We start from the raw sequence: 27,466 nt of genomic DNA, 5'->3' as shown, positions 1-27,466 counted from the left end.
AGTGTCAGAAAGAAAGCTTCATGTGTGGTTGAAAGGACTTCACTCCAATGCCAATTCATGATTTCAAATGAAAAGTCATTTAAAAAAAAAAAAGACAACAGAATTAAAGTAGCCCACAGTTATTTTGGGGTATCACAGATAAATCACAATAGCCTAACTGGCAGGTTCCATTTGACAGCACCACAAACCTTGGTGAAAATTTATTGTCATTCTTGAGAAATTGTTCCTCTGGACCAAAGTATAGAATTCAAGCCAGCATACTTACATTGATGACTGGATTCAAGCTTTATTTTGTTTAAAAGGTCTTGGATATTTCTTTAATTTTCCATGAGTAATTTATGAACTCAAACCAACCTAAAAACTGATATTTCTGAATTAGCCCAAGTTAAGAATGATTTATTATAGCAAAAAATGTTAGTTTTGGCTTTTCCCTTCATTGATCAGAAACAGAAGCATCTTTTAATTATTATTGGAGAGAAATGAAAACATACCTTTGTTTTGCACAAAATATATATTTCACTCCTGTTTCTCTCCTGGGTTGTGCTTTAATGCCAACATAAATGTGCAGGATACTTTTGAGGTGTGTTTCTAAGCAGTGGATCATTTATTTAATATTGCTCACTTAAAAAACTAACATCTATGGATAAATGAGAATAAGTTTAATTCCAGTGGTTGAATTTTAGAATAACACTAAAGACATGTTGGAAGGATTACTTGGTTATGTAATCCTTTAGAGAAGTAGAGAAAAATAAATCCTTAAGTAGTAAAGATGATTATGTTTTCTTTGCTGTATATAGGACCTGTTACCCTACTAATCATTATGTTCATTCTCAGGTTAATTATCAAAGCTGTCAACAGACTGGCACAATTATAAATCGTAAATAAAAGACCAGTTATTAAAAACAAAAATTATCTCTTTAGGCTACTGACTGCAAGAACCTCTAATTAATACATCAAAACAAAAATAGCTTCCTGATAATTAAGGAGAGAAATATAAATAAATTTTCAGTGAAGCAAACAGATTACCAAATGGCTAAATAAAATAATACTCTTACATTTGCCTAGTTTTTAACAGCTTAAAAAGGATCTCATAGATATATGTAGCCAATGTTATCTCTTTGAGGTGAGCCAAATGTATTATTATTCCTATTTTGTATGTAAGGTTGAGGGCTTCCCAGGTGGCACAGTGCTGAAGAATCCACCTGCCAGCGCAGGAGACGTAGGAGACTCAGGTTCAGTCCCTGAGTCAGGAAGATCCCGTGGAGGGCGGCATGGCAACCTACTCTAGTATTCTTGCCTGAAAAATTCCATGGACAGGGGAGCCTGGTGGGGTCCAGTCCATCATGAGGTTCCAAAGAGTTGGACGTGACTGGGCAACTGAGCACACACAGCAGACCCACAGCGAGTGATGGAAAGACCAGACCACACAGAAATGAGAACTAAAGGGGCGCGTTTAAAGTACACCAGAGGCCCATGCCCGTACCACCACCCAAAACTGCGGGTGATCCATGTATGGATCATGACAGGGAGGGGAAATCTTTGTCACAGAATTGAGACATTATCCAAGCTTAAAATATTTTTCAGTTTTCTTCACTCTGAGCCCCAAGGCCTATACATCTGCATACCTAGTTCTGGGGATATACTTCTGAATATGATTATATAACAGGTCTCCATATACTACAGCTGCTCACATCACCCAACATAGGTTTACACCTTCTCCATGACTCCTATCCAATGACCCACCTTCAGCACTGGGCTGGAAGTCAGTAGGCTCAAAAGTCTTGGGTTCTGATTCCACTTCTGGCCCTTCTGTGACCTGAGACAGGTTGTATGACTTAAATCTCCCGCTTGTTCATCCATAAAATGTTGATAGCATTCTCAACCTGGCTCAAGGTGCTTTCCAAATTTTCTAACGAATTTAAAATCTGAGTTAGGGTTATGGTTAAGTATGATCTCTATATCATCATCTCATTTTCTTTTTAGAACATTTCATGGTGTTGGTGGTGATGGTTTAGTTGCTAAGTCGTGTCTGATTCTTATGAACCCATGGACTGTAGCTTACCAGGTTTCTCTGTTCATGAAACTTCACAGGCAAGAATACTGGACTGGGTTGCCATTTCTTTCTGCAGGGGATCTTCCTGACCCAGGGATTGAACCAGGATCTCCTACATTGCAAGCAGTCTCCTACACTGTAGGCCAATTCTTTACCAATTGAGCTACCAGGAAAGCCCGGACATTTCATGCTGACCATTATAAATGCAAATCCTAAAGAAGATGAGGATTTGACTTCGTGAAAAAAAAAACCCATACAACCTTTCTGAATCACTTGAGTCAGAGTATTTTAGGGAGAAAGAGAGGTTAATGGAGACTCTGGTTTTTTCATTTGAAGAAACTGAGACCCTATGGAAGTTTCTCACTTGTACAAAGTGGCTCAGCTTAATGGTCACAGAAGTTGAACTAAATCTCAGATACTGGGGTCCAGAACACCATTCTATTGCATTTCATTCCAGAGGCTAGGACTGTGAAACTTTTCCAATAGCAAGATAAATGAATTTAAGGATATAAATCATGTTACCATTTCCAACATATATTTCTTTCCTTGTAGCCTGTTGAAAAAAATTCCATATTGCCATTTCCTTATCTATTATGTAATCAAGTTTTGTATTTTTTAAGTTACACTCACCTCTCAGGGAATGAGAAGAGAATTTTTAAAATTTAATGTAGGAAGAAGGATCGTTCTGGCGACCCTCTCCTGAGAACAATAAGCTTTTTGGATTAGTAAAAGGATTTTTGGGATATGAGACTATCATGGCTCAATTTCAGTGCACCCCAGAGTTCCATAATAGAATAATTTAAAATGACTATTTCTTCATCTTGCAGGATCTGGAAGACTTGATTAAAGCAAAAGAGAAAGAGGTAGAGAAAATTGAGCAGAATGGACTTGCTTTGGTTCAGAACAAGAAAGAAGAAGTCTCTGGCATTGTCAGGAGCACGCTTCAGGAGCTCAACCAAACTTGGGCAAATTTAGACCACATGGTAATGCTTGTGGAGACCTGGCTCCAAGACTGTGCTTACCATCTTGTGTCCAAATGTGAATGTTACGTGGGCTTTGATTTTCGTAAAGTAACTGAAGAAATAATCGCTGAATCTAGACAGCATGTATTTATACTGTTAAGTCCACTTGTTAACCTTTAAGAAAGAGCCTAGCTTCAGATGTTTCCTATAATAAACATTATTATGGACATTCCTTTCTCAGTAAGCTTATCTATTCTGGGTCTGTCGATACCATTTAGGCACAGATGGTTCTCAAATGTGTATACCCAGGTTGAACTTCTCCCCTAAACTCAGTCAGAGACAGACACAGAGGGAAGTCCTCTGTCAACGTCTCCACTCACGTGGCCAGTAGACGTCTCAAGCTTCCTGCCCAGCCAACTCCCATCAGCCCCCCTCAAGCCTGCGCTTTCTGCCATCTCAGTTCATGACGTCTCTGCTCTTTCAGTGGCATGGGCTGAAACCCTTGGAGTCGTTCTTCATTCCTCTTTTTCTCTCAGACCCACCTCTGGTCCATCAACAGTCTTGTCAGCCCTATTTCAGGATAGACTAGAATCTGACCTCGTCCCTATCTGTGAAGCTAACACCTAGGTCGAAGTCACCTCTTCTTCCCTCAGTTTCCTCATCTGTAAGATGAGTTCAGATTCCATTTACCTCAAAGGTTGTTACCAGGATAAAATGGGTTAATGAATGTAAAACACTCATTTAATATGTTTCCGAAATCGTGGCACTAAATATATTGAACTTTTATCACTTATATATATATATATATATACATGCTATAGGCTCAGATCTTGAACTTCTTATTACAAAATTCAGACTTAAGTTGAAGAAAGTAGGGAAAACCATTAGACCATTCAAGTGTGATCTAAATCAAATCCCTTATAATTATACGGTGGAAGTGACAAATAGATTCAAGGGATTAGATCCGATAGAGTGCCTGAAGAACTATGGACGGATGTTTGTCGCATTGTACAAGAGGTGGTGACCAAGACCATCCCCAAGAAAAAAATATACAAAAAAGCAAAATGGCTCTCTGGGGAGGCCTTACAAATAGCTGAGAAAAGAAGAAGCGAAAGGCAAAGGAGAAAAGGAAAGACACACCCATCTGAATGCAGAGTTCCAAAGAATAGCAAGGAGAGATAAGAAAACCTTCCTCAGTGATCAATGCAAAGAAATAGAGGAAAACAAGACAATGGGGAAGACTAGAGATCTCTTCAAGAAAATCAGAGACACCAAGGGAACATTTCATGCGAAGATGGGCTCAATGAAGACAAACAGTATGGACCCAACAGAAGCAGAAGATATTAAGAAGACAACTATACAAAGAACACACCTACACAAACTATACAAGAATACACGGAAGAACTATACAAAAAAGATCTTCATGACCCAGGTAACCATGACGGTGTGATCACTCACCTAGACCCAGACATCCTGGAATGTGGAGTCAAGTGGGCCTTAGAAGGCATCACTACGGACAAAGCTAGTGGAGGTGATGGAATTCCAGTTGAGTTATTTCAAATCCTGAAAGATGATGCTGTGAAAGTGCTGCTCTCAGTCTGCCAGAAAATTTGGAAACCTCAGCAGTGGCCACAGGACTGGAAAAGTCAGTTTTCATTCCACTACCAAAGAAAGGCAAAACTGAAGAATATTCAAACTACCGCACAGTTGCACTCATCTCACACACTAGCCAAGTAATGCTCAAAATTCTCCAAGCAAGGCTTCAGCAATGCATGAACTGAGAACTTCCAGATGTTCAAGCTGGATTTAGAAAAGGCAGAAGAACCAGAGATCAAATTGCCAACATCCACTGGATCATAGAAAAAGCAAGAGAGTTCTAGAAAAACATCTGCTTTTTTGACTACACCAAAGCCTTTGACTGTGCGGATCACTACAAATTGTGGAAAATTCTTCAAGAGGTGGGAATACCAGACCACCTTACATGCCTCCTGAGAAATCTATATTCAGGTCAAGAAGCAACAGTTAGAACCTGACATGAAACAACAGACTGGTTCCACAGTGAAAAAGGAGTACGTCAAGTATGTATATTGTCACTCTGCTTATGTAACTTATATGCAGAGTACATCATGCAAAACTGTGGGCTGGATGAAGCACAAGCTGGAATCGAGATTGCTGGGAGAAATATGAATAATCTCAGATATGCAGATGATACCACCCTTATGGCAGAAAGTGAAGAGGAGTAAACAGCCTCTTGATAAAAGTGAAAGAGGAGAGTGGAAAACCTGGCTTAAAAGTCAGCATTTAGAAAACAAAAATCATGTCATCCAGTCCATCATTTCATGGCAAATAGATTTGGAAACAGTGGAAACAGTGACAAGACTTTATTTCTTCTCCAAAATCACTGCAGATGGTGACTGCAGCCATGAAATTAAAAGAAAATCTGTGACCAACCTGGACGGCATATTAAAAAGCAGACACATTACTTTGCCAACAAAGGTCTGTCTAGTCAAAGCTGTCATTTTTCCAGTAGTCAGGTATGGATGTGAAAGTTGGACCATAAAGAAAGCTGAGCACTAAAGAATTGATGCTTTTGAACTGTGGTGTTGGAGAAGACTCTTGAGATTACCTTGGACTGCAAGGAGACCAAACCAGTCCATCCTAAAGGAAATCAATCCTGAATATTCATTGGAAGGACTGATGCTGAAGCTGAAACTCCAATACTCCTGATGTGAAGAACTGATGCTGGGAAAGACTGAAGGCAGGAGGAGAAGGGGATGAAAGAGGAAACATATTTTATGACTTTTTGTTTTAATGTATAATTTTTTAAATTTGAGTTTACTTGCAATGCCTGAAACCCCAGTGAATTTCTTAAATGTTAATGTCTTTTCCATCAAAGAATATACATTTTATCATGTAAAATAGTATGCAATTATAAGAAGTCTCTGTCTCTTCCGAAAGGTTGGCCAACTCAAGATCCTGTTGAAATCCGTGCTTGACCGGTGGAGCTACCATAAAGTGGCGTATGATGAGATAAACAGTTGCCTCATGGAGGCCCGATACTCTCTTTCTCGATTCTGTCTGCTCACTGGCTCTTTAGAAGCTGTGCAAGTTCAGGTGGACAATCTTCAGGTAGGAGTGAATTGACCCCATCCTTAGCATTCTTTTTAATGAGAGGATTTTTTTAAAAAGTGAACAAATTCAAACATCGTGCTGGAATGTTGGTCTATATTGTTTGCATTTAATTATTTTCAAAATATTCAAAATTAATTTTACTTATTTATTTGTTACATAATCAAACTTGCCTGTGGATACCAGATTTTGGAGTAGCTGGTATATAACTAAATGATTTTTTTTAATTACATAAATATCCTGATGGATATATTTTATCAAATGACTTTATACCTAAATCCATCTTCTGTATCTATTATCACTGCCTTTTATGTCTTCCCTTTCTCTTTTTTTTAATCCTGCTTTTCTAAACATATTCTAAGGGATTTAAAAGAACACAGAAAGAAAAACTGCAAAAGAGTAAAATTTTGAATGATTAAGTTATTTTCTTTGCATTCAGCAGAATGTCAGTGGTCTCTCCAACGCATACATGTCATCCCCGTTTTCTCGCACTTGCTGCTCTGTTTCCTGTGTGTCTGTTATCATGTCCTTCATCCAGAAGGACATGGCTATTGTTGGATAAACAGCACAATCTCCTCATTCGGGCCACTGCCCTCAGTTGACTGCTACCCTCATCCCCTGTGTTCATGGGCACTGGGCACTCTTCACTTGCTACCGACCTTTTTCCCTGGATGAATAGTGCAGCCAATGGCATGGGCATGGCAGGCCTAAGGGATGAGGGGTCAGCAAGAGCCCAGCATGAACCCTCCTTACCTCGGCCCACATCCTTCACTTGGCAATCAGAGTTTGTATGTTGCTGATCTGATATCTGATGAAGAGAATCCCCTTTTTTCAGGTGAGGCAGGAGGCAGGAAGGATAAAATAAGTATGTATAGTTACATGAAACCTTAAATAATTATTGCAAATACTAAAAATCACTAAAACTTATTCTGAGTCTAGTAAGTTTAAAAACACATTTTACCCCTTTGAGGAGAAATACCTTTGAATTTAGCCTACTCTGTGTTTCACCGCTTCTATCTGAAAGGACTCGGGGTCTGTTCCTCATGTGTTTCGATTTGATGGCAACCAGAAAGCAGTGTCAGGTAGGGATGGATTTTTGCAGCCTGGTTTACCTGAGGAGTTTTACTAAGAACTGAATCTATCACTTCAGCATTTCCTGGGAAACATCCTTCTTTACTGGTTCTTGGTAGAAGACTCCGCCAAGCCTATAACAAAGATTCTTTGCAAGGAAGAACACTCAGAGCTAGAACTTAGATGGTACTCAGAAAAGCTATGGGGCTTCCTGGGCAGCTCAGTGGGTAAAGAATTTGCCTGCAATGCTGGACGCGGGAGACTTGGGTTTGATCCTTGGGTGGAGAAGATCCCCTGGAGTGGGGCATGGCAACCTGCTCCAGTATTCTTGCCTGGAGAATCGCATGGACAGAAGAGCCTGGTGGACTATAGTCCACAGGGTCACAAAGAGTCAGATTGTCATGAGTGAAGCAACTGAGCGTGCACGCATGCATTAAAGCTATGATATCTTAAACTGTCATCATCAGAAATTTCTGATAGAGCAACTCTCGGTAAGTAGTAGAATACAGATCTGGACTTTGATCTTGAGCAATAAAGAGAACCACAGTGTGCCCAGTTGCACACCCACCAGCCCCACGGCTTCCTCCTGGATGATGAACGGGGGCTCCCTGTGTGAACTTTCCTGGCAGAATTACCCATCCCACTCCAAGGCTCAATTGTTAAGAGTCCCTCCTCATACCCACAAGAACAAACTCATAAAAAAGGAAAAATGATTATCTCAAGGAAACTTATGAAACATTGGGGCAAAAGTCACAGTTTATGTATTTGTGTGTGCATATTTTCACATTGTATGAAAGCAGCTATATTACTTTAAAATTTGATCATTAGAATTTTTAGACCCTGTCATGTCATCTGTGGCCTTTTCTTTGGGCAGAATCTTCAAGATGATCTAGAAAAACAGGAGAAGAGCTTGCAGAAATTTGGCTCTGTGACCAATCAACTTTTAAAAGAGTGTCACCCACCTGTGACAGAAACTCTCACTAATACACTAAAAGAAGTCAACATGAGGTATGGAATGTGCTGGTTTTACACTGTTGTTCATTATTTATATCACAATCTAATTATAAATAATGATACAATTAAAACCCTAGCATTTTGAACTTGAACCTTATAGGCTCTATTCTATTAATGTTTTTCTTTTCACAAAATGAATTTAAGGAGAAACAAATGTAGTGAAGATGGGGCTTCTCAGGTGACTCATTGTTAAAAAAAATCTACCTATAGTGTGGGAGACCTGGGTTCGATCCCTGGGTTGGGAAGATCCCCTGGAGAAGGAAATGGCAACCCACTCCACTATTTTTGCCTGGTAAATTGAATGGACGTAGGAAGCTGGCGGGCTATGATTGCGCACACACACACACACACACACACACATACACAAATGCAGTGAAGACATTTGGAAAGGAATTGTAACTGCAATATACCCCAAGATTGACCCCTTTTCTACTATCTACCCTTGAAATATGAGTGTGAAATGTTACTTTTTATTACGTTAAATAGAAACGAGACATCTGCATTATTTCCATATTCACATGAATCAGGATCATGAAAAATAAAATAGCAAATAACAGCATTTGGTGAGAGGTGGGAATCAACCCATGAGTGTTGGCTGTCGTTTCCAGATGGAATAACTTGCTGGAAGAGATTGCCGAGCAGCTGCGTGCCAGCAAGGCCCTACTTCAGCTTTGGCAGAGATACAAGGACTACTTCGGACAGTGTGCTGCTACAGTTCAACAGCAGGAGGGCCGAACCAATGAGTTCTTGAAGGCAGCCACCAACAAGGACATCGGTGACGACGAAGTTGCCACCTGGATCCAAGATTGCAATGTATGTTCAAGAACTGTCGCGAGTTCTCAGCTTGCCAGGCTCAGACTTCTCAAGTTAACAGGGCGAGTGCTGCTGTGTGCAAGCTTTTGTTATGGCTCTATGTGGGACAGCTTTCCAAAAATAATTGTTTCAAATATCAGAGAGCCTGCTAGGTTTTCAGAACACAGTTGCACATGTATCAGAGTTAGAGAGATTCCCTCCCATTGCTTTCTTTTTAAAGAGTCATTTTCCCATTTTTCCTAATGGAATACAGTCTATGTGAAAGACTTAGGATCTCTGTTTTTACAGAGATGGTCAATATAAGAAGTAACCATATGAAGAGTAATGTTACATCTTTTAAAAATACACTGTTAAAAGATATCATCCAGTTAGGGCCATTATCTCTTATGTAAGCCTCAACACAATAATTTCTTCTAAGAACTTAGTGGTAAGAAGAGGTCTTTCTCTCCTGATTTATGAGTATACTTCTTTTTAATAGCTTTTTAATATTCTTTTTTTCACTGCAGCTGCCAATAACCTACTTAAAGTTTTCAGGAATTATTCTTCTCTTGTTTCACCTATCACATGCCTCTTACTGTTTGTCTCGTTTGTCTTTATTTTAATGAACTTATTTCAAAGACTTTCTTATAAACTTTCCCAAATCAGGTTATTAGAATTAGGCAGGTTATAAAAGACATATAAATAAAAGTTTAACTTGTTCTAAGTCCTTCACATGAAAAATGAATAATCCCTTGAAAGCTAGAGTTTGTTTTACTATGAAGTTAATTCAGTGGTTTTTTTTTTTTTTTCTCTCTTTCCACATAGCTCATCTTTATGAGATTTGTCATTTTCCATTTTCAGTCCTCCTGAGTTGAGAGATACTTGTTTTACAGTCAAGGGCGCCAAATGATGTCTGTCAATTTTCTGATCTCTCTATCAGGATTAAAGTTGTCCTTTGTTTTTCCCCTCTCACTGAAGTCCCCAGGCAGGCTCTGCTCTTTCCATCTATCTGTGAGTCATTAGCAACAGGTAGAAGAGCCAGTCAGTTGTCATCCCTAAGTGGTAGATGGAACTGAAACAGGGAATTTCCACCAGCTTATAATTTGGAGTATATACGAGGGTCCCACAAAACCTGGAGGCAAGAGATGCCATGGAAAAGAGTGGAGTCCACTCTTGCTGCTGCTCACAGAGCCATACCTAGGCTTTTGAGCCCACCGGCCAGGGAGGCGGATACTGTAACCACTATGGTGTGACCACACATACAGCTCTTCCCTTGTGTGTCTAATATTAAGTCCTAGAAGGTAAAATGTAGCACTGGGTTTTCAACTTTATATCAGTTACATGAAGAGGCAGGGGGAAAAATAAAAACAACTACCAAAATATTTCTAGTTATTGACTCTGCTGCTGCTAAGTCACTTCAGTTGTGTCCGACTCTGTGTGACCCCATAGACGGAAGCCCACCAGGATCCCCCGTCCCTGGGATTCGCCAGGCAAGAACACTGGAGTGGGTGTTTCCTTCTCCAATGTGTGAAAGTGAAAAGTGAAAGTGAAGTCGTGTCCGACCCTTAGCGACTCCACGGACTGCAGCCTACCAGGCTCCTCCATCCATGGGATTTTCTAGGCAAGAGTACTGGAGTGGCTTGCCATTGCCTCTACTTGTAGATAATTTTTTTTTTCTTCTTTATGTAAGTTTTTCTGCATTTCCTCCATGTCTTAAAAGGAACCGATGTGGCCTTTGTAATCAGAATAGCACTTTTTTTATGTTAATACACATGATTTTGAAAATGGAATTCAATTCTTGATTTTTTTTTTCCCCCTGTAGGGGGAGGTTATTTAGTGTAATAATTGGACAAGTAAGAATGAGTGTCTGTAATTGTATACAGTAATGAGTACACTTAACCTGTTGTTTCATGATGAACATATTTTCGTCTTCTGTAGGACCTCCTCAAAGGACTGGGGCCGATTCAGGATTCTCTTGTAGTTCTTCATGAGCTGGGAGGGCAACTCAAGCAACAAGTGGATGCTTCGGCAGCATCAGCCATTCAATCCGATTGGCTGTCTTTGAGGCAACAATTACATGCCCTAGAACAGGCTCTCTGCAAACAGCAGACTGTGTTACAGGTACAGAGCTTATGTTCAGCGGGTGTTATGAGTTAGGCATCCTATAAAACCTGGGCATAAATAGGAAAAGGAGAACCTTCATCATCAAACTAATGCTTCCTTCAAGATAAAAAAATTTAAAACTAAACAAATTTGAAAGTTCCAGTGGGGTCAAGGAAAGCTGGGAGTCTTGCCCTGTTCTCTACTGTGTAATTTTGTCCTGAAATCAGTGATTTGCCCCATGGTAAAATGTGTTCGGTTAATAAATGTTAAGTAACTTTAATGTTAACACTCATATTTACCTAAGCTTTTGCAAGAATCAATATATCTCTCTTGATGATGTATTAAAAAACACTTTAATTGGTTAATTAATGGTACATAGAAGTAATTCTAAGCTTTAGGAAAATTACATTAATACAAAGAAGAAAGTGTAAATCATGGCAACCTCGTCTTTTTAGAAATGACATCTGGAGAATGGCAATTTGACGCAAGAATATGAAAAATAATTTTAACATCCACTTGCCCTTTCACTAGATTTCTAAATACCAATTTTCTTTTGTGGAAACAAAGGCTGGCGTTCTTGACTATGAAACCTTTACCAAGAGTTTAGAAACTTTGGAGACCTGGATAGTAGAAGCTGAAGAAATACTACAAGGGCAGGACCCTAGCCACTCATCTGACCTCTCGACCATCCAGGAAAGGATGGAGGAGCTGAAGGTAAGTGTGTTCAAATCCTCGTCCCAGATCTAGCTTCTGCTTCTTCTTCTTTTCTTATTTTGGCCAAGCATGTGCATTTTAATTGTTTAAAGTTTTACTTCCTCTACCAGGGAATCGAGCCCCTGCCCCCTACAGTGAAGTCTCAGAGTCTTAATCACTGGTGTGCCAGGGAAGTCCCCCGGGTCTATCTTCTATACTCAGCATCTTAAGGGTAACTCAAAACTCCTGACATAGGCCTACCGTTTGTTCCCAAGAGAACTCTTGCCAACTCTGCTTCCCTGTTCTCTTGAGAAGAGTGATGTCTGTGAGCACAGCAGATGTCATGGTCTGTGATAGGGGATCCCGGGAGCACTGCTCTGCATCTCACTCTTCTTCCTCCTCCCTGTGGTCCCTCCTTACACCTAGTCCATGACCTCTGTCAATGTTCTTAAACCTTTCGGCTTCATCGCTACCTTCATCCACTCCCTAGTTCAAGTTGCCAAGTCTCTCTCAGGGGCCAAGGCCAAGCTTCAACCTCCTTGGTCCTCCTTGAATCTATCTCTCTCCCTCCAACCCATAATGCTACAATGATCTTTTCCTTTTGCAGGGATTTACTTAATTATGAACTATTTTAAAGTAAGTAAAATAATACAATAGACATGCCCATTTTTATTATATTATCCCTCTGCTTAAACCCTCTATGGGTTCCTATTGCTCTCAGGATGAAGATGATGTGAAGTATCAAGACCACCCAGCTTCCACCCTCCTAAGGATCTCATCTTCACCACTGTCCCTGTCACTCTCCAGCCACTTGGGAGCTGCGGTGTTTCCCAGTGTCTCTGGGCAAGATGTGCCCTGGCTTCCTTCTTCCCGGAATTCATTCCTTATCCCCACCAACTCCATGCCCACCAAAAGGAATCAGCTCCTGGTCCTTTTGTTCAGTGGTGCTCTCAGAAAGCCTCCCCTTCTGTCCATGATCAGGCTCCCTAGCAACACACTGTCAGACCCACTGTTCTTTCTGTTCAGAGTTTCATCGTATCTTCTAATGATGCTCATGCGATTAAGTGACTGCTGCTCACTCCACTACTGGAATAGTGTCTTACACTCCATGAGCACCATGTCAGTTTTGTTCGCTGCTGATACGTACCCGTGGAAATTCTTTCATCTAACAGGTTGCTTTTGGCTTTGACAGTTGGAAAGATTTATTCTCTCTCAGGGTTATGAGCCTTTTTTCAGAGCACATAAAGTGGAAGCACACACAGCCAAAGGTGGTCTGATCTTTTCTTCTTCCTGTGGCCAGTTTCCTCGATGGAGTTAAGAATGCCCACAGGAAAAGGCAGGACAGGCAGCTTTGTCCTGTGTGTGGAGGGACCAAAGAGAGCAGAAAGCATAAACTGCTTTCTCAGTTGAGTCTCACCAACTTTGGGGTTGGGGTCTAGAAACGAAAGCTGAAGCTCTTGAGATGACACATGGTAATTTCAGAGCATAAGTGAGTTTGCGTTGTATCCAGGGAGAACCCATCAAGTCTTGCTTATCTGGCTCTCTCATGAGCTGGGTGGTCGTGAGACTTTTTAATTTCCTTTAAAAGTCTGTGCCTCATATTTCTTGTTGTAAATCAGGAATAGTAGTGGTTCTTACCTTATGGGATTGTTTTGAGGATAAAACGAGTTATTATCTGTAAAGCTTTTGCAACAGTGCTTGGTTTATAAAGGCTCAATAAACGTTAGCTATTACTGCTATAACTATTATTGTTATTATTAAATAATAATGGAACAGATTAACATGGATAAATGACATATAAAGGGTAGGAAATAAGTTTTTTCAGTCATCAGCACAATTTTCATCCTTTATCAGTTCAAGCAAGAATTACTGCTGCGTAAATGATGCAAGTGAATAACACACGCAAACTACGAAGCGTTCAGTAAAGGACAGCGAGTAGCTGTGCAGCAGGAGCAGCGGCAGCCTGAAAGCTGACGGGGAGATGCCGTTTTGCTTTCTTTGCAACTCTGGAGATGGCAAGTGGGTGCCTAGAAACGCAGAGGAGACCAAAGACCCGCTTCTCCCTGAAATCAGAAGTTCACTGTCCACTCTGAAAGTCCTCTGCCTTTTCTGACTGCAGTGCTAACCTAACCCATCTTGCTTCCAGGGACAGATGCTGAAATTCAGCAGCATGGTCCCAGATTTAGACCGTCTGAATGAGCTTGGATACAGGCTGCCCCTGAACGATAAAGAAATCAAAAGGATGCAGAATCTGAATCGGCACTGGTCTCTGATCTCCTCCCAGACTACGGAAAGATTCAGGTAGTGTAACCCAGAGATGTTTTGGCCACTCTGAAATATCCATACAGATAAGTTCATGATTTGTGTATATTTATACATTCTAGGTGTTTCCAGTGATACAAAATTTGAACTAAAAGTGGGCAACTCAAACTGTGATATGGTTTCCCGTGTTGAATATACTGAAGAATGTTTAATTTTGTTTTTATCAAAAAGTAAAGCTTTTATATATGCTTTAACCTTTGAGCCACCAGGGAAGCCCTTTATATAAGAATATGTAAAAGATAGATAATTTTATCATTAAAACATTTTTCTTCAATTTTCTTTTTATTTTTAAAAACACTTTACTATCTCATGGGAGAGATTTGTAGAGGTCAAATTAAAGTTGGAGGCAGAGAATATTTAATCTAGTTTTGTGTGCTACAGGTATAAGAAAAAAGCAGCAACATCGTCATTCTTTTTCTTTCCTTCTGTCAGTAAGTTGCAGTCATTTTTGCTACAACATCAGACTTTCTTGGAAAAATGTGAAACATGGATGGAATTCCTAATTCAAACGGAACAGAAGTTAGCAGTAGAGATTTCAGGCAATTATCAGCACCTTTTGGAGCAGCAGAGAGCACATGAGGTAAGATATGCCAGTCCAGTTTGGGCTGAGAAAATAGTGTCAGGCCTTTGGAAGATGCTGCAAAATGCCATGTGGAAGGAAGTCCTGTACTGTGCACGGAGACTGCCCAAGGTCATGCAAGGTGTTTGTCTTCTTTTTTGAGCTTAAAGTTTTGATATCTTAATCCCAAAAACGTGGTTGGTTATAAGCATGGGACAGGCTTCAATACCCTGCAAGGTAACATGTCAGAATTGTGGTAAGATAATTTCCAAGTTGAGTTACAGACTACAATAATATTTCCAAGGCTAGTTGCTTAGAACTTGCACTTTGGTCAAAAGTCTTTAATAAATTAAAATTCTGAGTTCTTTAAAAAGCACATACATATTTTTATACTAGAAAATCAAGCTACCAAACATCTCCCAGTGTACTTCCTGATCAAATTGCATTATAATTCTTTCTCAAGAAACATCTAGAGAGAATTAGATACAGAAAGCAAATTAATAAATTTGCTGTTCGTCTCTATTTTGCTGTTTACTAGTGTAACTAAGTTGCTCCATGTGTTTATGAAATACACACAAATGGAGATCCAGGATTCCTAGGGCAGAGAAAAGCCAAAAGCTGGAAACTGGCTAATGAGTATGGAGCTTTGGGAGGGGATAGTGAAAATAGTCTAAAATGATTGTGGTGATAGTTGTATAACTGTAAATATAAGAAAAATTATTGTACACTTTAATCAGGAGAATTATATGATATAGAATTCTGTCTCAATAAACCTGTTAAAACAGTGAAAATTTGAAAGTCTTTTAGTGGTGAAACGATTTTATTAACTAAGCTAAATTGAAAAACAGTGAGTTTATAAAAATGGTGGATTTTTTCCATTCTTCAACTTTTTAAAAGGTTTTAGAACTATTCTGTCTTAAAATGGACCATATTCTGCATATAAAATAAACCAGGATACAAATTATGTATTAGCTAACTTTATTGGGTGATTTTTGAAAGAAAGAAGGGAAACATAATTATACTTTTAGTCACTTAGTAAACAAAAACTAAACTGTATCTCTAAGTTTATCTTAACAGATAGTTTTCAAAATGTTCTTACATTGCAGGATTTTTTATATTAATACATCCTGATTCATCTGGAAGTGTTTTTCATAGTCTTGCTTAAACCAGAATTTTTGGAAAGTTTTTGAAGAACTGGTCACTAAAATTAGAAACTCTAAATTATGTTTTTCTTTTTTTTTTTAATAATAGTTGTTTCAAGCAGAGATGTTCAGCCGTCAGCAGATTTTGCATTCAATCATTTTTGATGGACAGCATCTTCTAGAACAAGGTCAAGTTGATGACAGGTAGGATCTTTGATATTGTATCACAAAGAAAGGTTCCAGTAAATCAGTCATTTTCTTTGAGCAGATTAGAGAACATATGCCTAAAACAAGTGTCCCACAAAGGACCCTCAGTAGTTGGAGGAAGGACTTGTCTGAACCTCTGAAATGACTGAGAATTGAATCCTTTTAAAGAACCTCTGTTGTGTTATATGAAGGACATAGAGTAACTGGAAATCACCTAGCCAACCTTTGCCAGTGGTCTGTGCTGCTGCCAAGTCACTCCAGTCGTGTCCAACTCTGTGCGATCCCACAGACGGCAGCCCACCAGGCTCCCCCGTCCCCGGGACCCTCCAGGCAAGAACACTGGAGTGGGTTGCCATTTCCTTCTCCAATGCATGAAAGTGAAAAGTGAAAGTGACGTCGCTCAGTCGTGTCCGACTCTTAGCGACCCCATGGACTGTAGCCTACCAGGCTCCTTCGTCCATGGGATTTCCCAGGCAAGAGTACCGGAGTGGGGTGCCATTGCCTTCTCTATAGGAGACTGGAATTAAAATAGATCAGAATGAATTGTGTCAATGATGTATCAACAGATGCTGGTAATATTCTCATACAGTTTCAGAAATTTTATTCCTCAGAGGAGCACAGGGATCACTAGACCATCTCTCTTACAAATGGAAAATTGAGGCCCAGAAACATGAACTCATTTGACCAAGGTCAAATAACTAAGTAGCAACAGAGTCAAGCCTAGCCCTCATGTACCTGGTTTTTACTCAGGAAAAGCCAGGTTTCCCTTACCATGATTTGGAAATGGTTTGCTACCTTAAGTCAGATTACACTCAGTCTGAAACCCTGCTTTCTCTTTATTACTTAGCAAAATATCTCTGTATTAAAAATGCAGAGGTGAATCTAGCCCCTTTTTAGGTTTATGGCATGTGAATTGGCAGCTTCGTCCTACATTACCTTTCGTAGGAACAGTGTTTACTCTACCCAATCAATTTTCTATGGTGATATTTGGAATACAAACCTCATTTCTTTTATCACATTTGTATGTCTTTTCCATAATTAGGACCAGTAGTTGTGGTTATAATTAAATTAGTTTCCCCCCTTCCCAAAATAGAAAATAAGTCATTATTTTGATTAAGAGTGGTTTTTTTTTTTTTCATGTTTTGGAACCAATTTTAGTCTTAAGTGGATATTTCTTTGGAAGTACATGAAAGATTTTCATGGTTAAACTTGGAACAACAAAATGTGATGCCATATTTATTCTATTCTAAGGAAGCCAAACTTAAATGTGAACTTAACTGAGAATTTAAGGCCTTTAGAATAAGACATATTCAAATGCAATAAACTTATCTTTTGCTTTATCCTCCCTTCTCTGTGACAATATTATAAAAGCTCACATCATTAAGTAAAATAAAATTTAAAATTCATGTGCAAGCCAACATCTATTAAATTTTAAATGTTAGCAGGGAAAAACACCAAGGATATGAAAATACGAGGATTGGACCTGAGAATAATTTTGAACGTTGCTAGTGAAGAAAAAAAAAAAATTTCAGATGAGAGCATGTTGACAAACCTTTAAAGGTTTGTGTTTTAAAGTCTGTGTTTTCAAGGTTTGTTTATACATTTTGTTTTTGAGAGTTCAGGTTCAGCAGTGAGCCCAGTGTCATGTTTTGAGTAGCTCCTCATGCTGTCAGATCGTTCCGGACAACTTGGTTCTGCAAAGAGAAGATGAGGCTCCAGAGAGATCCTGAATGCTAGCTGATAGGGAAGCAATATGTGTGGCACTCTACATTTTTACAGACCATCCTCAAGTCCTAGAGTTAGATGCTGTCAGAGATGGCGGATGCTTGCGCCTTTTAAGGAAGTGTCATGAACCTAATTCATCATATTTGATCTTACAGATACGTCCACCTATTCTGATACACTCACTGTTTGCAAACACTGATAGTTTAACTGTTATTACTTTTTTTAATTCATCATATTTAGTTCTTTTGCAAGTAGATTATAAACATTAGAATTTTCTTTCAAAAACAGAAGCACTTAATAACATATTTGGTTACAAAATCAAAGTTTTTAGTGTGTGTGTTAGTCATTCAGTCATGTCCAATTCTTTGTGACCCCATGGACTGTAGCCCTCCAGGCTCCTCTGTCCATGGAGTTCTCCCGGCAAGAATACTGGAGTGAGTAGTCATTCCATTTTCCAGGGGATCATCCCTATCCAGAAATGGAACCCATGTCTCTTAAGTCTACTGCATTGGCTGGCAGGTTCTTACTGTCTGAGCCACCAGGGAAACCCAAGTTTATAGTAGCCCTCGGTAATATATCAAGAATATAGGAGTCCAGAATAATCTAATTCAGATTAGAACCCATCTGTAAGGGGAAAGAAAAGTAAAATGAGTAAAATAGAGAAAGAGCAACTAATGCTACACTTTAGTACTAAAATGTGTGACTAGCACTATAATCTACAAAGAAACCCAATCTATTTGATACTGGACAAACCAGTTCGAGAGCCACAGTTGGATGCTAAAGAAAACATAATTAAAAAAAAAACTACCAACATTTTTTAAAGTTAGGAAACACAGAGGTAGGAAGAAGCAATTAAAAGTTCTGAGATTAGTCAGCCTGATATTGAGAAAGCTTAAATAAAATTTAATGTCTCTAAGTATATGGACAACCTTTATTCAAAAATGATGACTAGAAAGTTTACATTTTTCTACGAATGGGTAAGGTGGGCTTAAAATGTAGAAGGGATGTTTTAGAATGTGAAATATTTTGCTAAAGATCAGGGCTGCCTATTGTGAGGGGATAGTGAGAATTTATGGAGTACAGTTTTTTAAGTATTTTTAAGCAATTTTATTTAAGTGGTTTATGATTCCAGCTAAAATAACCCAGTTTTGTTCATCCAAAGTGGTTTATAATTGTAGCTGGAGACAGAGGTTGTAAATAAACTGGTTTCCTCACTTTCTCCTGCTGTGACATATGTAAGATGCTGTCACGTGCTGCATAAGTTGTGATGGGCATGTCCAGAGGGTCATTCCCATTGAAGCTGCTGCCTTATGTTCTATCCCCTCTCATGCCCTCAGAGTGGAGGACAGTGACACACTGACTGTTTGCAAACTGATAAAGTGAAAGTGAAGTCGCTCAGTCGTGTCCAACTCTTTGCAGCCCCATGGACTGTAGCCTACCAGGCACCTCCATCCATGGGATTTTCCAGGCAAGAATACTGGAACGCGTAGCCATTTCCTTCTCCAGGAGATCTTCCCAACCCAGGGACTGAACCCAGGTCTCTCACATTGTAGGCAGACGCTTTACCATCTGAGCCACCAGGGAAGTCCTGGTGGACTGGTAGTTTAACTGTTTATTAATTTTTTTAATTGCATTCAGTAGACCTGATAGTAGATCATAGCATGATATATGAAAACCTCTATCCTAGATAGGGCTTCCCTGGTGGCTCAGATGGTAAAGAATCTGCCTTCTGTGCAAGAGACCTGGGTTTGATCCCTGAGTCAGGAAGATTTCCTGGAGAAGGGAATGGCTACACACTCCAGTATTCTTGCCTGGAGAATTCCATGGACAGAGGAGCCTGGTGGGCTACAGTCCATGTGGTCGCAAAGAGTTGAACACGACTGAGCAGCTAACACTTTCACAACACTTTCATCAGGATAACAATGGTTTTCCTTATGTAATTATTTCTTCACCAGGGATGAGTTCAACCTGAAATTGACCCTTCTCAGTAATCAGTGGCAGGGGGTGATCCGCCGGGCCCAGCAGAGACGGGGCATCATCGACAGCCAGATCCGCCAGTGGCAGCGCTACAGGGAGATGGCAGAAAAGCTCCGTAAATGGCTGGTGGAAGTGTCCTGTCTGCCTGTGAGTGGTCTGGGGAGTGTACGGATACCACTGCAGCAAGCAAGGGCCCTCTTTGATCAAGTGCAGGTAAGGTGCAAAGCAGGCTGTTTTTAAACCTCTTCTGTGTTCACTGCATGCTTTACCTTAACCCCGGTTCTTCAGGATTCTAGAGTGACACTGGAATGACGATAAGCATTGTTGTCAAATGTCCGCAGAAATATACAAAATGATCCATTACAGAGTCCATATTTAACAGTGAAAGTCCCAGCTTCTTCAAAGACTGCCTGCACTTCACCCCCAAAGCCCTCTCAGCAGCTCAGTGAGTCCCAGCATGGATGGAGATGCAATGGCAAGGACAGGAAAACCGGCATTGATAATACATGTTTTACTCATGAGCTGTTTAAACATGAACCTTAAATATTCCAGAAAAGGTGAAAGGGTCAGCCCCAGTGGGCTGTTTGTCCATTCCCCTTACTTTCACCACCTGGGAGTTTGGGACTCCAGCCTCTTAGAGACCTCCTCGTCCTCTCATCAGTCCCTCCCAGTATATTTCGTGGGCTTCACTTTCTTAAAGGTCATTCTCTGCTTCCTGTCTCCTCCTCGCTTCTCTGGGAAATCCCATCTGTACACATGGCTTCCGCTACTCCCTACCAGCAGAGAAAGGGTCACTTTGGATCTTTGGTCACATTCACCTCCTCCATGAGCCTCCAACTCATGCATCCAGCCGCCCTTTTAGCTTTATCTGCATCGCAGACATAATACACTTGGTAGGTTCCAATAGCATCTATGATCCCTGTACCAACCATTCTCCATCAGTCCATTCCATGTGTCCAAACCAAGGAAATGTCATCACTGGTCTATATCCGTCAGCAACCCTAGAGTCCTTCTAGAGCTCTACTCCTTTTTTCTCACGCTTCTTGCATCTTATATCCCTCAAGTCTTCATCCCCACTGCCACTGCCTTAGGTTAGGTGGTCATGATTTCTTCCCTGGATAGGCAAGCACTTCCTAACCTATCTTTGTTATTATTGTTTAGTCTCTAAATCATGCTGACTCACTCTCTTGCAACTCCATGTACTGTGGTTCACCAGGCTCCTCTGTCCATAGAATTCTCTAGGCAAGAATACTGGAGTGGATTGCCGTTTCCTTCTCCAGGGGATCTTCCCAACCCAGGGATCGAACCTGCATCTCCTGCATTGGCAGGCACTTTCTTCACCACTGAACCACCAGAGAAACCCTAATGTTTCTTAGGGTATCCAATGTATGACCTTCTTCCACTCCATTTTCTCCCTGATGGCTGAATACTCTTCCATGAATCTCAGTCAGTTTTGCTATAAAAATCAATCTCCTCTTCAAGGTCTGGTCTTGCCTTATCTTACAGCACTCACTTATAGGCATCATACATTCCAACCACTGACAACTGAGTCCAGTGTCCCGAACTCCTCATAATTTATCCTGTCGAGTGAGTTTGCCCATCCTCATTTCTCTATGCGGAAGGTGTTCTCTCCTTGACTCCTGGCCTCATCACACCAGATCCTTCTTCATCTGGTTATACCCCTGTGTCTTTCAAGACTCATGAAGCTTTTGCCTCTTGAAGAAGCCTCTCTGTGCCCTCCAAGTGGGTCAGCCGTCCCTCTGTGTCTCTTTGCATCAACCTCATAGAGAAATCTTCCTGTTGCATCATGACTGTTTAAAAGTTGGCAACAGAAACTAAGCCCTGTCTGTGGAATTCTCGTTTATTTATATGTTCCTTCACTGGGGCCCAAAGTATAGGGTCAATAAAGCTTTGGGGGAAAAAAGAAGGCATGTTATGGATGCAGAAATTTAGGATTATTTTAAAACACTTATAATGGGGATATGGTGAAGAGAAGAATGAGAAAGTCAAAAGTCTCTGGTTTCTTTCAGTTCAAAGAAAAAGTGTTCCTGCGGCAGCAAGGCAGCTACATCCTCACCGTGGAGGCTGGCAAGCAGCTTCTGCTTTCAGCTGACAGCGGGGCTGAGGCCGCCCTGCAGGCCGAACTCGCTGAGATCCAAGAGAAATGGAAGTCAGCAAGTGTGTTTCTGGAGGAGCAGAAGGAAAGACTGGCAGGCTTGCTGCAGGTAAGTTCAGCTCTTCCCTCCTACGGGCCTCATAATAGTTGTGCTGCTTCCTCAATGCTGTTATCCTGCGAATCAAATAATGCGGATCATTACATCAGACCTTGCAGTATTTTGATCCCCTGTGTCTCGTTTAAGACTTTGTCCTGTCTTGCCTCAATGGGAAAAGTTTCCCAATCTTCAGCAGTTTGTCTTTCAGGAAAATCCCCCAACAGAGTAGTTTTAAATCTAGCAAGACCGTCCAAGTGATGAACTCTTGATTCATGGTCAGTGCTAAGCCAGAAGCCATGAGATGACTTTATAAATCCAGACAAGAATGCAAAGAGCAGATTCCACTCCCTAATCTAAGACTCTTAAGTGGTTTTCGAGATTGATATCTCTTCTTTTATAGCAGGGGAAATACTATCCAAGAAGACATTCTTGATTTGATCTTAGCTTATCCAAGCAAGTTGTTGTAAGATAAAATCTCCAGGAGGTAGATGAAGCCTGCAGTTGGATGCAGACAGCATGCTGATCATACAGAAAGTTTAGGGAAATGTAGATTTATCAGACCTCCCACAATGTGCTTTTCTCCCTCACTTTCCAATTCTTTGCATAAGACACAATTAAATCGGCAGTTGAGTGAAGGTATGGGGCTCTAAACTCAGATAAACCCAAGTTAAAACCATAAGAAACGAGGTAACCTGGTGAATTCAAACTATCAAAGCCTCAGTTTCCTAATCTGTAGAGTGGGTATGATCACATCTCTTTCATAAGACATTGTGAAGATTTAATGAAATAATGAAAATGAATTATGTATCAAAATACTTGGTACATACTGAGTACTCAACAAATGATAGTAATTATTGTTGATATTGTTAACATTATGAAACTGAACATGACTAAATACCAAAGTTCTATATACATTGATAATCACCAACACTTTAATGAGATCACTTATTAAGTTCAGCCTGTCCATTTTTGGATCAAAGGTAATAATAATAAAGTTAATAAAACACATTTTGCTTTTTTTTCTCTGAATACTTAATGTTTGCACACTCATTTTTTTTCCTACTGAATTTTATTGAATAATATATTACCTTCTGTGTGGAAGCAATGAATCAAAAATGCCACCCAACATATGTTAGAGAATCATTATTTGCACACAGCACAATTCATCAGTAATACAATATGCCTAATTCGTTTTTCTTCTTTTTTGGCTTTCAGGAAAGAATTAAAAACATTGTAAATCATTCTGTAGAGAGCATGTTAATCATATATTTTTTTCTTTATTTGTGATTGACTTTTGGACACGTTTCTAAGACTTACTAAGATGAGATGGCTGAGTCATTTCATTTGCTTTCCTTGTCTGTCTTGTTCATTGGCATATAAAATATCTGCTTTGATAAATGTTTGCAGACCATAACATTTAGTTATTTCCTTATAATTCATTTAGTAAAACTCTTGGTTATAGCTTTAGAATCTAACCCATCCTTGGAAAGGGGAATCCTTATTCTCTTGTTAAAGTTTTTTGGTTTTTTTTTTTGATCACGCATTAGATCCTATTTGCCTAAGAAAGAATTTATGGAGCTAAATTCTAATGTTTATATAGTCTCTTTTACTGTTTATATAGTCTTTTTTTACTGTATCTTTTCACCATAGCTATGATGCTTACCTATTTTCGCTTTTAATTGAATGCTGAGTAAATATACCAAAAATACACTCATCATAATTCTATGCCCTGTATGTTTACCACCTTCACTATTACCTGTTAATTCCATTATGAAGAATAAAAGCTGACCTTTTCTCTTTTTAGATCAGTGAACATTTCTTGCCCACATGTTGAGAGATTTCAGTGTGTGAGATGATTTAACTGAGAATGTTGTTCAGCTTAAGCAGAAAGAGAGTCTGTTATCTGCCCTAACTGTGCTTAGCGTTGATGAACTAAGCATAGCCTGGGAACACCAAGATATTTTAATAAAGGGGAATTGGAACAATTCTGTCCAAAACAGACAGCTGGGACTTTTGGGTTTTGTTTTTGTTCTTTCTGGTGAATGGGAAGGAGAAATGTGGTTATATACTCTAGGAAGTTCCCTGAAGGAATTTTTTTTAAAAAAATGAAAAGTTTGGGCCAAACTGTCAATTCATTTAGAAACCAAAAGACATAATGAGCAAGGAGGTAAGGTGGCCATTATGTCTCAAAGAAGACAGTTGAAATAGCAACTGTGTGTTGCTATGGTGAAAATAAAGCATCAGGAGAAAAGATAGACAGAACTCAGACAGGAAAAGACTGGTGATGAAAGATAGTCCAGAGGATAATGTGAAGAGAAATACAGCAGGATTTGGCACCAGGCTGACGACTAAGAACAACTCAAGTTGTCTCTGGAGCTCAGTAATTTAAGTTGTGGGAGGGGGAGGGGAGGCCAGGAGTGTGGGGTATCAGACAAACTGAAGGAGGTTTGATGAGTTGAATTTAGTTGGCACAGAGGCCCTATTTGTAGATAGGGTGCTGTAAAGAATCAGGTTTCCATCATGGTTGCTCTCTTTTTTTTTTTCCTTTTACTCTCTGTTTTTAATTACCCAAGAAGTCATGTGTCTGAAAAAAATTCAGGTAAGAACTGAATTATAGACAGTAAAAAAATGAAATTTCGCCTACACGACACCACCACCCAAATCCAAATCCTAGGTAGGCTACGGTCCATGGGGTCGCGAAGAGTCGGACACGACTGAGCGACTTCACTTTCACTGCCACTTTCATGCATTGGAGAAGAAAATGGCAACCCACTCCAGTGTTCTTGCCTGGAGAATCCCAGGGACAGGGGAGCCTGGTGGGCTGCCATCCATGGGGTCGCACAGAATTGGACATGACTGATGAGACTTAGCAGCAGCAGCAGCAGTACATTTCCTAGAGGTAACCTTTGTTACCTTTGGCGTGTAATGTTCTGAAACACAACCACAGCATGTATGCTTTCTCTTGTCAGCACCTAGAGATCTACCACATTCCTTACCGCCATGCTCTTACCTCTTTTTTTTTTTTTTAATTAATTTATTTGGTTGTTCTGCGTCTTAGTTGCTAGATCTTCAGTCTTTGTTTCAGCATGCGGATCTTTAGCTGTGGCATGCGGGATCTAGTTCCTGACCAGGAATCAAACCTGGGCCCCTTGCATTGGGAGCATAGAGTCTTATCCTCTAGACCACCAGGGAAGTCCCAATACTCTACCTCTTTACCTGTTAAGTTCTCCTTCAGAGTACTGATCCGTGCTGACATATAAGATGTGCATTTAAGAGTTTTGAATTCTCACTCTTCCTCTGCTTGTTTTGCTTTAGTTCATACTGTTTATGTATTGAATTGAATCAGAGCCAGGTTTAAATTCCCTTTACATTTCTTGTCACTTCTCTTACCTAATGTGTATGTTCGCCCTGTAAGAGATTCCTTATCTTCTTTTCTATCCCTTATCATGTGTTGAGATAATAGCGAGTGCAGTTCTGGGCGGGCTGAGGAGAGAGGCTACGTAGTGTGTTTGTACTCTTACCTCTGCAGACAGATCTGGATGCAGAAAACATTCTTGAAAAATCATAATATTCCGGGCATTGTCCTTGACATCCTGACACCTATCGTTTCCTCGCATTCTCCCACAGTTTTTGAGAGTTTGTGTTATTTTGGTTTTCGTAAGGAAACACTGAGAAACAGCGCCTCACCTGCTTGAAGTCACGCAGATGAGAAAAGTTTAGAACTCAGCTCTTCTGCTACTGATTCCCATGGCTGTGGATGTGGACGCCTTCGCAGTGCTCATCAGTGTAACTTTAATCCATTCTCTGGGAGTTGAGAAGAGAGTTTTTCTTGTTTGCTAACTTCCTATACCTTAAAATTTCTTTCTCTGCCCATTCTAGGACTGGGAAAAATGTGAGAACGGAATAGCTGATTCTCTGGAGAAACTGCGAACTTTCAAAAAGAGGCTTTCCCAGCCTCTCCCAGATCATCACGAAGAGCTCCACGCGGAGCAGATGTGCTGCAAGGTAAACCACTGGACTAAGCTTTTAACTGTCAGCTACCTGTGCTTCTGGGCTTCCCTGGTGGCTCAGATGTTAAATCATCTGCCTGCAATGCAGGAAACCAGGGTTCAATCCCTGGGCTGGAAAGATCCCCCAGAGAAGCAAATGGCTACCCACTCTAGTATTCTTGCATTGAGAATTCCATGGACAGAGCCTGGCAGGCTATGCTCCAAGGGGTCACAAAGAGTTAGACACAACTGAGTGACTGACACTTCCACTTTCTTGTGCTTCTAGTGTGATACCTTTGAAAGCATAATTCAGTTGAGCTCCTTTAATTGTCTACATGTAGGTGCAAGTTTCTGGTATCTTGCATTAGGGCAGGCAACTCTGGTGAAACTTGCTTATTGATTTACTACAGTTGATGAAATTATAGACTAGTTTATGGCATACCATGAGTGAGTCAATGAAAATGTAAAATACGACATTAAAAGACATTTAAAACCTAGTTTGAGAGCAATAAAGACAATCATTCTAAACCATCCACACTGGACAGTCATTCAGCAGAAGAGTCTAGCTCACATGTAGAGGAGTGAGGCTCGGCAACATGGAAATTCTGTAGACCATGGTCCTTGGAGAAGCACAGCCTGCCCTCTGGGCTCTTTTCTGTAAGAAAAACAGGAACTGTAAGAAGCTGATTTCACTTACTGCGTTGAGACACACAGCCCTTTGTATCTTCAGGGCTCTATCACTTTAAAGATCGTGATCGACACCTCAGACGGCACTTGGAAGCCAATCAGTAGCTAATACAGACTGCTCCCTGCACAGGGCACTCACTGCGACTGACATGATTTAGTGTCTGTAGGATTTGTTCCATTCACTCCTGTGTAGCCAAGTCAAGTGCCAAGACAGCAGTTCCGTGCTGAGCAATATGCAGATCCAAACAAAGTTATCTTTAAAGATGCTTTTTCCCTCCAGTGAAACATGTCTCTTGTTCTCCAAGTCATTTGTAAATTACTGCACTGGAGTGACTTTGTTTAAAACTTCACACAGACATAAATGATTTAGATTTTGATCAGAAGTTCTCTGTTTCACTTTGTCTAAGAAGTCAGAAGCCTTTAAGAAAGATTAATTTTTTTAAAAAAAGAGTTATTTATTTATTTGGCTGCACCAGATCTTACTTGCAGCACATGGGATCTCTGATTGAGGCATGTAGAATCTAGTTCCCTGACCAGGGAGCAAACCCAGGTCCACTGCATTGGGAGCTCCAAGTCTTAGCCCCTGGACCACCAGGGAAGTCCCAAGGAAGATTAATTTTTAAAGAAGTCCAGAAATCATTAAAAGAGTAGATATAAGACTTTTTCTTCGGTATTAAAATGTGAGGATGATCTTTGAAACTGAAAAGAGGCAGATTTAGGAAAAACAAAGGTAGTATACTTTACAGCATGGGTAATAAGGGAGTGAAATATTATCAGAGATGTAAAGTCAGTGCTATGCAAAGATTAAAAAATATTTAAGTCTTTGAC

At 40.1% G+C, this 27,466-nt stretch overlaps 1 protein-coding gene and 1 long non-coding RNA gene across 15 annotated transcripts in view; one reads left to right on the top strand and one right to left on the bottom strand.

Moving 5' to 3' along the window:
- The window catches only part of SYNE1 (spectrin repeat containing nuclear envelope protein 1), a 491,794-nt gene that overhangs the window by 378,912 nt on the left and 85,416 nt on the right, over positions 1 to 27,466 (top strand). For all 14 annotated transcript variants that reach the window (XM_055433423.2, XM_055433430.2, XM_055433426.2 and 11 more), the window contains 12 exons: positions 2,881 to 3,036; positions 5,974 to 6,144; positions 8,090 to 8,223; positions 8,838 to 9,042; positions 10,960 to 11,142; positions 11,692 to 11,838; positions 13,964 to 14,118; positions 14,572 to 14,719; positions 15,950 to 16,044; positions 19,728 to 19,962; positions 21,780 to 21,974; positions 25,842 to 25,967. In XM_055433423.2, the coding sequence (XP_055289398.2) occupies positions 2,881 to 3,036; positions 5,974 to 6,144; positions 8,090 to 8,223; positions 8,838 to 9,042; positions 10,960 to 11,142; positions 11,692 to 11,838; positions 13,964 to 14,118; positions 14,572 to 14,719; positions 15,950 to 16,044; positions 19,728 to 19,962; positions 21,780 to 21,974; positions 25,842 to 25,967 (1,950 nt within the window). The remainder of the gene's footprint in view (positions 1 to 2,880; positions 3,037 to 5,973; positions 6,145 to 8,089; positions 8,224 to 8,837; positions 9,043 to 10,959; positions 11,143 to 11,691; positions 11,839 to 13,963; positions 14,119 to 14,571; positions 14,720 to 15,949; positions 16,045 to 19,727; positions 19,963 to 21,779; positions 21,975 to 25,841; positions 25,968 to 27,466) is intronic.
- The window catches only part of LOC148776363 (uncharacterized), a 140,055-nt gene that overhangs the window by 35,658 nt on the left and 76,931 nt on the right, over positions 1 to 27,466 (bottom strand). Inside the window, exon 2 of the long non-coding RNA XR_016038453.1 lies at positions 26,523 to 26,606. This is a non-coding gene — a long non-coding RNA (uncharacterized LOC148776363). The remainder of the gene's footprint in view (positions 1 to 26,522; positions 26,607 to 27,466) is intronic.

Source organism: Moschus berezovskii, chromosome 10 (assembly GCF_049115385.1).
Source record: "Moschus berezovskii isolate FMDL1 chromosome 10, NW_MosBer_1.0, whole genome shotgun sequence".
Lineage (NCBI taxonomy): Eukaryota > Metazoa > Chordata > Mammalia > Artiodactyla > Moschidae > Moschus > Moschus berezovskii.
This window is presented reverse-complemented; position numbering and strand designations above follow the sequence as displayed.